Genomic DNA, 13,937 nt, shown 5'->3' with positions numbered 1-13,937 from the left:
TCCATCGTCTCTGCAATCACAGGAGATTAAAGTTCAGTCTTTTGCATTGCATCTCTTCCTTTCAGTGTCTCTGTCTGAAGTAGGCCTTGACACCTTTTTAGGCAACATTCCAGGGTTTCTCTGGACTAGCTGGTCAAGTATAATCCACATAGGAATTTTCCAGGAAGTGGTCACTTTACATCCTTAGCCAGCTTTTGCTTGTATGCCCTTTTTTTAAAGAAACACATGTCTTCTTTAAAAAGTTCAATATGGCTGTAAGTAATTTGTGGCTGTGATCCACTGTCGTGACAACAGTCGCTGGGTCAAAAACCTGGAATTCCCTTCTTAACAGCACTATGGGTGTACCTACACCAGACGGACTGCAGCGGTTTACGAAGGAGACCCCCGTCCCCCCCCCACGATCTTCTCAAGGCAATTAAAGGGCAATTAAAGATGGGCAGCGACCCTCACATCCCGTGAAAGAATTTAAAAAGTCTTGATTGGCGGGACTGCACTGGAAGAAGCAGTTGCAATCTTGGAGGCTCTCCTGTCAATTCAATGCTGAAGTCGCATGAAACAGTGAAACTGTTTGCACCTGACAAATCTGAAAATGACAATGAATGCCAATTTAACTGGGCGGACTCGGGGGGTGGGTGGTGGTGCAGTGCGGTGACACATCACAGATAAGACGATGTCATGCCCTCCTCCGTCCCTATTGTTACCCTGGGACTGACTGGTATATCGGTGTTCACTAGTTATAAGGGAGGCAAGAAGTAAAGAGCATCGGAAAGTCAGGAGAGGCTTTCTAAACAAGAAAACTACTTTGACTAGGAATGAGAAGCAGTCGGCCCGGAATGCTTCACCCGGGAACATGCCTCGAACAGACCCAATCCCTCCTTTGAAACCTTTTGAAACCATTTTTGAGCTTGGGTTTGTGAAAATGAGGACAAAGTAAAACAAAGATCTAGAAAATTAATGGCACGGCAGTGTGCGTTCCTTCAGGAGTAAGAAAAGCTTACGAAAAGCTGACAATAAAGGTAACCAAGTTTGCTAAAAGTTGAGGTCACCTGACTCAGTAAGTTCTTTACCTGTGCCAACCGTTGTCAACCTGCAACGACTTCAGGGATCTCTATTGCCGTAGTCACTATGGACAAGTGCATTAATTATAGAGCATCTACTACATTTAGTACAGGTCTGCATGGTGACAAAGAACTGATAGTGGCAAGATGAGTACTGATGTACCACTTCATAGTATCATTGGCACAGTGGCTCAATTTCACACAAGGTAATGCATTTAAGACAACTTCAACTTTACTGACCCATTGGGAAACAGGCAAGATTGTGTGCAATACTACACCCTGCCATGGAGAGTAATATTAGGTGGGTGTAAGACACAAGCTGAACTCCCAATGGATTTATACTTGGCAAGATGGGCTAAAATTGCTCTCATTGAATTATTGAGCAAGTTGTCCGTGATTTCACAATTTTCGCAACGATCCGGTGATTATTGCCATTAGGTACTGACATTATTAACTACCCGTGACTGATGGAGCTGTCAATCTGAGATTACAGAGGCGTTTCATTACTTCACTCTGTGTTCCTGAGTGCCACATCTCACATAGCACCAAAAACGCACTTGGTCCTTCTTGGTGCATCTGACAAATGCGCTTTGCAGACGTGAATGGGGATTTACCCAAGTGACCTTGTATTAAATGTATTACTATTTGAACAACATTGAATCATTTGCGTAAATAAACAAACCTTTCTTATAGCTCATTAGGCAATAGTTTTAGTTTCATTAAGAATGCGGGCTCTGACAGCAGATTTCCTTTTATGGGGAATATTTGAAGGGAGGGAGCAGAGTGAGCATCTATCCCCTGGGTGGCTGCATTGTTCATTGATTCCTTGATGTTTTATTAAAAGCAGATATGGCACTCAATTCTTAGCAGATCCTTTGAACATTTTTATCACTATATTTTACAGCAGTCTGCTGTGGAAATTACAGGGATGTCTTGTATCTGTCAGGAACCTGTCACTGCATTTGATTTTTATTGCCCATATAGATTGCTTGCTTTAACCAGCAAAATAAGACCCCCCACTATCTTTACCATTAATCTCCCTTGACCTTAAATGTCAAGTATTTTATTCAAAAGCTGCAGCTCATGTCTTGTGCAATTTGCCCTGTTCTTTCATTCCCAATCCGTGCTGAGTGCAATAATATTGGAAGAGAAATTGGTGTGAAGGTGGAACAGGACAGAAAAAAGCCAGCGCTTTCAAAAACTTTTTTTTTTTAAAGATGTGCTCGATGCATTTTGGACTTCTAACTGGCAGTTAAAACAGCATGGCTGTAACTAGACCGACAGGCTTCTTCCTGTCAGAGGTTGAGTAAACAGTATCTCAAGCGAAGCTCCTCTCCCTAACAGCAAAGACTCCCTTCAGCTGGTCGCAATAGCGAACAATGACTGAGCCCCAAGATTACAAAAAAAATTCCACAGAATTTGCAGTAGAGAAACTGGCCATTCGGTTCAGCTGGTTAATGCTCCCCAGATGCCTTCCTCCCCACTCTACTTTCATCTTGCCCCATTAGAAGAACCTCCTATTCCTTTCTCTCTCTCATGTACTGTACTTATCTAGCTCCCTCTTAAAAGCATCTTCACCTCAACTGCCCTTATGTGGTAACGAGTTCCACATCCCAACACACTGAGGAAAGAAATTTCTCCTGAATCCCTGATGGTATTTATCAGCAATTATCGTATTTATGGCCCCTAGCTTTGGACCTCTCAGGAGTGGAAAATGTCTACCGCTTCATAATTTTAAAGATAGCTATCAGGTCACCATTTGGCTTGTTCTTTTCTAGAGAAGAGTCCAGTCTGTTCAGTTTTTTTCTGTCTATAACTTCTCAGTTCTGGCTTCATCCTTATGAATCTTTTTTTACACCTTCTCCAATACCTCTATTTTCATTTTGTAACTTTGATACTAGATCTCTGCACAGTATTTTAAGATGTCGGCGGATAATATGGGAGCAATGCTGCAAGCACCACGTCACATAAAGGGCCGGACTGCCATCGCCTTATCGTTCTATCTCTTCCTGACTTGAACAAGCATTGGTGGGACAAATAGCCAACGGTCACCCACCCATAATTGCGCTTTCCAAGCAAGTTTTCATTGAGACACCCAACACCTCCACTGGGGTGGAGCCTAATTATTCCGTTTATAATCAGGGTCCTATAAAAAGGGTACCGTGTTTCTGTGTGAGTTAGTGCTGCTTCCTAAACCCACCCACAAAGCAGCATTAGCCAGTTCCAAAGGAACTCACCTGCTATCATTGAAATCACTCGAAATGTTTGGCAGACATCTAGCCTGTATTTAATAAATTGGGGGTTTTGGGGTGCAGAACCACTGTTTTTTTTTGCTGGGGGTAACTGGACACCCTTGAGAAAGCTTAATGGAGGTGCGAGCATTGTTGCTTTTCTGCAAATGGCCATCCTGGTTCGAGGAAGGGGTGGACGACGCAGCAGGTGGAGGGGCCACAGAGAGAAGGGGGCCTTGCAGACTCACTTTCCCATATAAGCCTCTACTCCTTGCACGCTGCAGAAGCTGTGTATAAGGAGGCTGATCTTCTTCAGGGAGACTGTCACAGATCTGTGTTACCTTCTGAAACCAGATCTGCAGTCTGCAGCTGCAATGCAGTGCCTATTGCAACATATAACTGTCGGATCCTACCGCCCTCAGTCTTTGCCTCCGTCTATTCTGGGCTACAACTGGGAATGTACAGCAGCACCTGAGAATCTGCATCGCATGCTTGCTTTAAGCAGGTAACTGACACTGTTATATCTTGTGGTTCCCGGCAGTTTGAAATAATCACCCTTTTAGACACAAAATGCTGGAGCTCTTCTTCAAATCTATTTCCCCAGATCTCACCGTTTGCTGGGGACTGTCGCATTGTTGCTTGGCACCTGATTACAGTGCAGCAGTGAATATGGCACCCTGGATATACATTCATATAACAATTAGTTCTTAAATCTTTATGAGTCACATAACAATATAATAGATACTAAGCAAACAATTTCACCACACTCTTAGAAGTGCTCGCTTACCAAGGCTCCGATGAGTTATCTTCCCCAATGGGCTAACTGAGGCTCTGATGTCTGGAGATGCTTGAGTTGAGATCCCTGGACCTCAGGCCCCAAATGGTGTGGCTGGAGACTCCAGCATCTTGATCTTTCTCCGAGCAGTCTGGCTAATTTTCTGGCATTTAGGGCAGGTTTTCACAAGTTCACGCAGATGGCAAGGAGTCTAGTCCCACAAATGACACATGCTGGGGAGTCTTGGGCGCACTACACTCTGTTCTCTGTCCAACATTATGAATGTTGGGGGACATCACGGGTGGGGTGCCAGCATTTGTAAGGGAGAGGGCCCTCAGCCCCCGACCAGTAGCCCAAACACAAAAGTTAGCTCGCTGGCGTAAAGGTGACAGCACATTGACTGAAGGGATGCAGCATCTTCACAAATCCTTCCAGATCAGAGCTATAAAAAATAATTAATAGGCACACGCCTTGCTCGCACCCTAAATCGCACCAAGTGCGGTCCACCCATCATCCCTGTATTCGCTGACCTACATTGACTGCTGGTTTAAAGCAATGTGTTGATTTTAAATTTCTCACCCTTGTTTTCAAATCTCACCATGGTCTTGCCTCTCCCTACCCGCGTACCCTCCCCCAGCCCTGCAACCATCCAAAATGTTTGTCTTCTTCCAATTTTGGCCTCTTGCACTTCCCCAATTTTAATCGCTCCACCGTAGGTGCTCGTGCCTTCAAATGTATAAGCCTTGAGCTTTGGAACTCCTTCCCTAAACCTCTCCTCCTTTTAAGATGCTTCTAAAAACTTTAGTCCTTGATTAAACTTTTGATCATCCTTATGTGAGTCGGTTTCAAATTTTGTTTGAAACGCTCCTGTGAAGTATCTTCAGATGTTTTACCAGTTTAAAAGCACTATAATAAATGCAGGTTGTTGTTGTTGAGGTAGGAGAATGTCTACTGTGGTTGAAATTTATTTGGAATCTCTCCTTTCTTTCCAGGACACAATGACTATATGTGCCCTGCCACAAACCAGTGTACTATCGACAAAAATAGGAGGAAGAGCTGCCAAGCCTGCAGACTGCGTAAATGCTATGAAGTGGGCATGATGAAAGGTGGTATGTAGTATTTGGCTTCTCATTCCATCTGTGCTCGGGTTGTAAAAGCAAAAAATATACTTGTTTTTAATCAATGTTTTCACCAGAAGATGCGACAAGGACAAACAGTACTACTGCTGATCATTTTCTATACAATACACTGTGGGGCACCAATAATCCCAGGTGACCTAATAACCCAAGCTGATACAATACACCCAGCTAATCAAATATCAGCAGATCAACTGTGACCTAATTGATCCAATGTGCCCAAGTGATTCACTATTATCAGATGATCCAATATCTATAGATTATCCAATCACAGCTACAACCCCCAAGTGATCTAACACCTCCAGGTGATCTAATACACTTAGATGATTGAAATACTACCAGGTGATCGATTACCCTCTGGTGATCTAATACACTTAAGTGATCTAACACCCCTTGTTGATCAAATACATTTAGGTGATATGATACCTCCAAGTGAGCTATATCCCTGGGTGACCCAATACTCCTCAGTATTCCAATATTTCCAGGTGATCCATTGCAATCAGCTCCAATATGCCCAAGTCATCCAAAACACCCAGGTGCTCCAGTACCAAAGGTAATCCAATATTACGAGGTGATCCAAAGCAATCAGAAAACCCCCAGGTGATCTGATGAATTAGGATGATTCAATATACAGGTAATATAACATTCCCAGTGATCTAATACCACCAACTGATCTAATAATAACTGGTGATTGATAAGATCCAGGTGATCTGATATCATTAGATGATCTAACATCTCTAGGTGACCCAATGCACTTTGGTAATTGAATATCCATAGATCTAATACACTTAGTTGTTCTAATACTGCCTAGATAATCTATTAGATTTAGGGGATCTAATACACTCACAGCGCCAAATATTCACAGTGATTTAATGCTTCTTGTGATCTATTTCAATCCCCAGGTGATCTAATGTGCACAACTGATCCTATAGCTTACAGAGATCCAATGCATGCGATAAACAAAGACATGCAAGTGATCCATTCCCCCATGTGATCTAACATTCCCAGATGATCCAATGCCTCAAGATAATCCAAAATACCCATGTGACATAATACAAATACATCCTGGTGATGTAATAACCCAACTTATTTAATACTCCCAGGTGATTCAATATAACCAGAGTTAAAAGCCTAGGTGATCTAATGTGCACAGATAATCTAATTACCTTGTTCATTTATACCCTCTGGTGATCTAATAGCACAGGTGCTATAATACAGCCAGGTCATTTAATGCACCTGTGATCTTATAGGCCCAAGTGATCCAATAGGTACAGTTGATCCAATACGTCCAGTTGATCCAATAACCCTAGGTGATCCAATATTGCTAGGTGATCCAGGGCAACCATGGCTAATACGCCCAGGTGATATAACAACACCAGGTGATCTAATACACCTAGGTGATCTAATATAGTTATGCAACCTGATACATCCAGGTGATCTAATACTGTAGATAATCCTGTAGTATCGTTAGGAAATCCAATGGGACAAGAACTAATACTCACAGGTGACCTAAATGCCTCACATGAATTAATATCCCAGTTGATGTAATACATTTAATTGAAGTAATATCTCCAAATAATCAAATATTCCCACATGATCCAATGTCCCCAGGTAATTCAAAACCACGAGATTACACATCACAACCAGATCTAACACACCCAGGTTATCCAAAATGCTTAGATAATCCAATATATATAAGTGATCGAGAGTACCCAGATCATCTAATACTCTTAGGTGATTGAAAAGCTCAATGTGATCTGATACTCCTAGGTGATCTAATGCAAAGGCATTGAATGCCTTTAGGTGATCTAATATTACGAAAGTTATCTATTACACTTAGGGGGTCTGATATACAGATTGACTTAATGCGCTTAATTGATCTGATACTCCCAGGGCACCTAATATTCCTAGATGATTTAATACCAAGTGAGGTAATACCCCTGGTGATCTCATACCCCAACTTGTCTAATACCCCCAAGGTGATCCAATGCCTGCAGGTGATTCAATAATATCAAATGATCTGATTTTTTTTTTTTAGCTGATCTAATGCATTGAGAGCTAGGGGAGATGGTAACATATTGGTATTGACACTGGACTAGTATTCCAGAGCCCCAGGGTAATGCTCTGGGGACCGGGTTTGAATCCCACCATGGGGATTCAATAAAAATCTGGAATTAAAAGTCTGATGAAGACCACAAAACCATTGCTGATTGTCATAAAAAACCCATCTGGTTCACTAACGTCCTTTAGGGAAGGAAATCTGCCGTCCTTACCTGGTCTGCCTTACATGTGGCTCCAGACCCACAGCAATGTGGTTGACTCTTAAATTCCATCTGAACAAGGGCAATTGGGGATGGGAAATAAATGCTGGCCGAGGTAGTGACGCCTGCATCCCACGAACAAATTGAAAAAAAAATACCCCAGGTGTTGTAATGGATTATTTAATACCTGCACCCACCCGCCCCCCCCACCCCGCAACTATCATGTAATCTAACACCGCCCCCTAGATATGAGGGTAAAAACAGCTATAGATAACTAAAGTGATATGGGACAAAATCAAACTAAAAGAAAAAGCATGTAAAAATGCAAAAGCTAGCAAAGATCCTGTAACTCGGGAAGATACAAAGAACAGCAAAAGGTCACAAAACAGATGATGGGTGGAATCACATGGAGATGAATTTGGTGGGTGGGGAGAGGCGTGGAAAATTGGACAGAGATGCATCAGGTTCCCTCCCCAGCATATTCTTCCTCCAGGAGATTTTCCCAGAGGTGGACCCGCTTTCATAGCAGATGCCCACTTGTTCGTGGTAGGTAGCCAAACAAGTCATTTAAAGGACAATTAGCCCTTAATTGTGTGCAGCAATGAAATTTTATGGAAGGCATGCGTGCCCCATGCTGTGTCAGGAGCCCAGCTACGTAGCAGGAGGTTAAAGGGAGATCAGAGGCTGCTATCCATGCTGCTATTATGGAGCTGCGAGGCTGAAATGGGCACAATGAAAGTGTTCTTGTGGAGAGGTTCCCCTCCACATTCATGACACTAGCTGGGCCTTCTTTTTTTGTCAATTGCTGTGGAGCCCTTCAAGCGGACATCCTTTTTGAGGTGCCCTCATGCTTTCCATCTCCCTCAGCAGCACCCGCCTCTCCCACTGGGGCTGCCAACCGGCCAGCCCTGCAGGCCCCACCACTGGGCCCCCCGCCATCCATGTACGGCAAATGCGGAGGTGGCCTGTTAACTGGCCATCTCCTGTAAGGTCATGCCGCAGAGCGATCGCCTAACACGAGTGGGGTCGGGACCTGCAAATGGTGCTGGTGGCTGAAAATTTTTAAAGCGATGAAAATTCGGGACAGTAAGAGCTCCAAAAGGAGCAATGGATTTTCAAGGGATATCGTTCAATGCAAAATTTTTTTTTTACACAATTATATTAGGAAAAAGAGGAAACATGTGAACCCCCTGAAAACTGATAACGGTGAAATTGTCAAGGAAATAGGGACATGTTTATCATTACTTTACATCAGCATTTGCAGTGCAGAAAGAGGTCAGCATTCCAGACATCCCAAGAAAACTAACACTGAATCAGAGATGGGGACTAAAAAAAAATTAACGTAAGCAAAAGACGAGTGACGACGAAAATAATCGAGAGTGACAAACCCCAGGATCTGATGGTTTCCATCCTGGTAAATAGGGGGTTTAAACATTGCAGATGCCCTAAGTATATTCTTCCAAAGGTCTCTCAATTCAGGAATCATTTCTTTAGATTGGAAAGTTGCTTGTGTTACTTCACGATTTAAGACAGGTGAGAGAAGGAAACCAGAAAATTATAGACCAGTTAGCCTAACCTCTATTGTCAGGAAATTACTAGAGTCCATACATAAGGGCAGAGCGACTGAACACCTTGGCAGTTTTCTGATGAGAACAAGCCAGTGTGGATCTGGATAATTGGTAGGTCATAGATAATCTAGTAGATAATCTGATGAAATTGAAGGAAGTCTTGGAAGAGGTGACGAAAGAAATGGACAGGGGAATGGCTGCGGGTGTTACTTCCACGGACTTCTGGAAGGGGTTGAATAAATTCTCTCATTTGAGACTGTTAGCCGAAGTTAAAGCTCATGAATTGAAAGGAAATGAATGAACTGGTTAGGAAGTTGGCTGAGCAGCAGGAGACAACTAGTAGGGAAAATGGACAATCGCTCTAACTGGCAGGGTGTGACTAATGGCGCTCCGCAAGGATCTTTGTTGGGGCTGCAGCTATTCACTGTATTCATTAAGAAGTTAGATGGTAGGATAGAAAGTTTACCAATGACACTAACATAGGCGCATTGTGAACAGTGTAGATAGAAGAATAAAGTTATAGAGATATTAATAGATTATGATTTTTTGATAAGGTGCCACATCAAAGGTTATTGCAGGAAATAAAAGCTCATGGTGTAGGGGGTAACATATTAGCCTGGATAGAAGATTGGCTGGCTGGCAGAAAACAGAATATGAATAAATGGGTCTTTGTCTAATTGGCAAGATGTGACTAGTGAGGTCCCGCAGGGGTCTGTGCTGAGGTTTCAACTATTTACAATTTACATCAATGACTTACATGAGGGGAGCGAAGGCATGGTGGCTAAATTTGTAGATGACACAAAGATAGGTAGGAAAGTATGTTGTGAAGAAGACACAAGGGCTGGAATCTTCCAGCCCCTCTGCGGCGGATGCACCCGCGATGGGGCCAGTGAGCCATTGAAATCTCCGTTCACATCTGTGGGACCGGAAGATCCCGCCAGCATGAGGAGCTGGGAAATTCCGGTCTAGGAGTTTGCAGATGGATATAGGTAAGTTGGGTGAGTGGGCAAAAATCTGGCAGATGGAGTATAATGTGGGAAAATTTGAAGTTGTTCACTTTGACAGGAAGAATATTAAAGCAGAGTATTACTTAAACAGAGAATGACTGCAGAATTTAGAGGTTCAGAGGGATCTAGGTGTTCTGATACATGAGTCACAAAAAGTTACTATGCAGGTACAGCATGTAATCAAGAAGGCTAATGGAATGCTATCCTTTATTACAAGAGGAATTGAACATAAAAGTAAGGATGTTCTGCTTCAGTTATACAGGGCTTTGCTAAGACCACATCTCGAATACTGTGTGCAGTAAATGCATTGGAGTCTGTTCAGAGAAGGTTTACTAGACTGAGCTTGGAATGAGCGGGATGTCTTATTAGGATAGATTGGGTCGTCTAGACTTGTTTCCACTGGAATATAGAAGAGTAAGGGGTGACTTGATTGAAGTATACAAGATCCGAATGGTCTTGACAAGGTGGATGTGGAAGAGATGTTTCCTCTTGTGGGTGAGTCCAGAACTAGGGGGCACTGTTTTAAAATTAGGGGTCGCCCTTACATAACAGAGATGAGGAGAATTTTTTTTTCTCAGACTTTGGAACTCTCTGCCTCAGAAGTGGGGTGTGGTCACTGAATACTTTTAAGGCAGAGGTAGATAGGTTCTTGTTAGCGAGGGAATCAAAGGTTATTGGGGGTAGATGGGAATGTGGAACTCAAAACACAAACAGATCAGCCATGATCTTATTGAATGGTGGAGAAGGCTCGAGGGGCCGAATGGCCTACTTCTGCTCCTATTTTGTATGTTCGTATGTTCAAATGGGCAAAACTGTGGCAAATGGGTTTTGATGTAGGCAAATGTGAGGTCATCCCTTTTGGATCTAAAAAGGATGGAAGGGGTTACTTTCTAAATGGCACACATTTAAAAATAGTGGAGGTCATAAGAAAATGATGGGTCCAGGTGTGTAGATTGCTGAAATGTCATGATCAGGTACAGGAAATGACCAGAAAGGTGAACGGAATGCTGGTCTTTATATCTACAGAACTAGAATACAATGGGGTAGAAGTTATACAAATCCCTGGTTAGGCCACACCCAGAGTACCGTGATCAGGTTTGAGCACACCTTAGGATGAATAAATTGGTCTTGGAGGGGGCACAGCATAGATTTACCAGAATGATACCTGGTCAATTAAATTAAATTATAAAGAACGATTACATAAACTAGAGTTGTATTCCCCGGAATTTAGAATGTTAAGGAATTATTTGTTTGATGTTTTCAAAATACTAAGTTGGGGGGGCGGTTGGTGGGCAGACAGAGTAGAGAGAGACTAATTCTGCATGCTGGCTAGGAGGCGTTGCCTAAAGCTTTGAACTTTCAGAAGTGAAAGTAGGAAACTCTACGACACACATAGGGCAGGATTTTGCCCTTGGTGGGGGTGCTTGGCGGGGGTGGTTGGGAAGCTGCCCGCTGCCCTCCATCGGCTCCGCACCGTAATTTCACGTGGGCGGGCCAATTAAGGCCTGCCCTGCATGGATCGCGAGCGGCAGTGCTGAGTGCTGACTGTGCGGGTGGGGGGGAGGAGGGAGAATGGGCCTGGCGCACAGTTTGTGCATGCGCGAGAAAGATCGCTTCAATCTCCCTGCCTCAGGGAGATTGAAGCGCTTTTTAAAAAATTAATAAATACAATAAAAATGTAATCAGATATGTCCCCTCATGTGACTCTGTCACATGAGATGGGGCATGTTTTTTATTCCAAAATAAAGTTTTTCTGTAATGTGTATTAGCTTTAGGAAACCTCATCCTGCTTGTGGATGAAGCTTCCTAAAAAATGTAAAGGCTGCTTGGCCTTTTTGCCTGCCCACCAACCGGTAGGTTGGACGGGCAGCGTAGATTTCAAGTTGCTGAGGTTGTTAATGGCCTTAATAAGCTTTTTAATTATCGGCAGGCACGCAGCCCGACTTCACCGCGCGTCATTTTACGCTCGGGCGTGTCGGGCATGCGCCTGCACGTCGAACGTAAAATTCTGCCCATAGACTGGCAGGAGTTTAGAAATCTCTTCCACAAATGACGATTGATGCAAGCCAATTGTTAATTTTAAAATCCGAGATTGATTGATTTTTGTTAACCAAAGGCATGGAGCAAAGGCTGGTATATGGAACTGGAACTCACTGATAAGCCATGATCTCATTGAATGGCAGAACTGGCTCAAAGGGTTAAATGGTTACTCCTGTTCCTGTGTTCCTTGGTGATCCAATAGCCCAGCTGATCCAATGCAGCCCCGCTTCTCCCACACCGATGTCTCAATATCTCTGGATGATCTAATGCATGCAGATTGGCCAATTTACTCGTCATAGGACGACCATAGATAATGATAATAACAATCCAACGCTGATTGCCACTCCGAGGAGGTTCAGGCCCATTAATGTCTTGGACTTGGGCGTACAGGGTACAATTTCAAAATTTGCAGTTGACCTGGAAGTGTTGTGAACATTGAGAGGATGGCGATAGACCTTAACAGGATATAGACAGGTTGGTGCGAAGGGCGAACATGTGGCAGATAAAATTTAACGTAGAGTAGTGTGAAACGATACATTTTCACAGAAGGAAAGAGGAGTGACAATATAAGCTGAAGGCTACATTTCTAAAGGGTGTGCAGGAACAGAGAAACCCTGGGGTATATGTATACAAATTGTCGAAGGTGACGGGACAGTTGAGAAAATGGTTTAAAAAGCAGATGGGATCCTAGGCTTTATGAATAGAGGCATAGAATACAAAAGCAAGGAAGTTATTGTGAACCCTTAGTAAACATTGGTTTGGCCACAACTGGAATACTATGCTCAATTCTGGGTGTCACATGGATAGATTGGAGAAGTTGCATTGTTAAGCATAGAGAAGAGAGGTTTGAGAGGAGATTTTTAGAGGTGTTCAAAATCATGAGGGTTCTAGACAGAGTAGATTGAGGGAAACTGTCCCCATTGGCAGCAGGGTCAAAAACTGAAGGACACCGATTTAAGGATCAACACTGACATGAAGAAAAGCTCTCTTAAGCAATGAGTGGTTACAATCTAGAATTTAAAGCCTGAAAGGGTGGTGGGGGAAGATTCAATTATGGATTTCGAAATGGAATTAGATAAATACTTGAAAGGGGAAAATAAAATCTGCAGGGCTACAGGGAGAGGCCAGGAGAATCGGACTATCGGCATAGCTCTTGCAGAGAGTTGGCACAGATTCGACAGGCTGAATGGCCTCCTTCTGTGCTCTAACCATTCTAAGTTTCTAGGTGATCTAATGTAGATTGAATACACTTAAGTGATCTAGTACCCCCCCGGTAAATCTAATACATTTAGGAAATCTAACATGCCCAAGTAATCTAATATGCCTTTTTATCCAATACCCCAGGTGATCTTATCCAACAGTTATCCAATGGAAGTAGATCTAAAGCCTTAGTCATCTAATACACTTAGATTATCTAATCCCTGTGATCTATTATCAGTAGTTGATCTGATACACCCATGTAATTTAATTGCCAGGTGATCTAATATCTCCCCTGGGTGATTCAATATCATCAGTTGATCTACTACCCCCCGATGATCTAATGCATCCACAAAATCTAATGGATCTAACTGATCAAATACAACCAAGTGATCTAATAGGCCCAGATAATGTAGCAACACAAATAGATCCAATATGCCCAGATAACCCAATACAACCAGAGCTACTAACCACAGGTGTTCAACACATTTAAATAAGATCATAAGAAATAGCTGGAGTAGGCTATTCAGCCCCTCAAGTCTGCTCTGCCATTCAATGAGATTATGGCTGATCTGATTGTGGCTTTACTCCAACTTCCTGTCTGGCCCAATTACCCTGGACTCCCATGTAGATCAAAAATTTAACTCAGCCTTGAATATATTCA

At 43.0% G+C, this 13,937-nt stretch overlaps 1 protein-coding gene across 1 annotated transcript in view; it reads left to right on the top strand.

Annotated features, from left to right (window-relative positions):
- esr1 (estrogen receptor 1) overlaps nucleotides 1-13,937 on the top strand; it is a 249,542-nt gene that overhangs the window by 71,215 nt on the left and 164,390 nt on the right. The window contains exon 3 of the mRNA XM_078556590.1: nucleotides 5,057-5,173. Within this exon, the coding sequence (XP_078412716.1) occupies nucleotides 5,057-5,173 (117 nt within the window). The remainder of the gene's footprint in view (nucleotides 1-5,056; nucleotides 5,174-13,937) is intronic.

The sequence above is a fragment of the Cetorhinus maximus genome, chromosome 14 (genome assembly GCF_964194155.1).
Source record: "Cetorhinus maximus chromosome 14, sCetMax3.hap1.1, whole genome shotgun sequence".
NCBI classification, from domain to species: Eukaryota; Metazoa; Chordata; class Chondrichthyes; order Lamniformes; family Cetorhinidae; genus Cetorhinus; species Cetorhinus maximus.
Note: the sequence above shows the minus strand (reverse complement) of the source record. Positions and strands in the feature narration are given on the sequence as shown.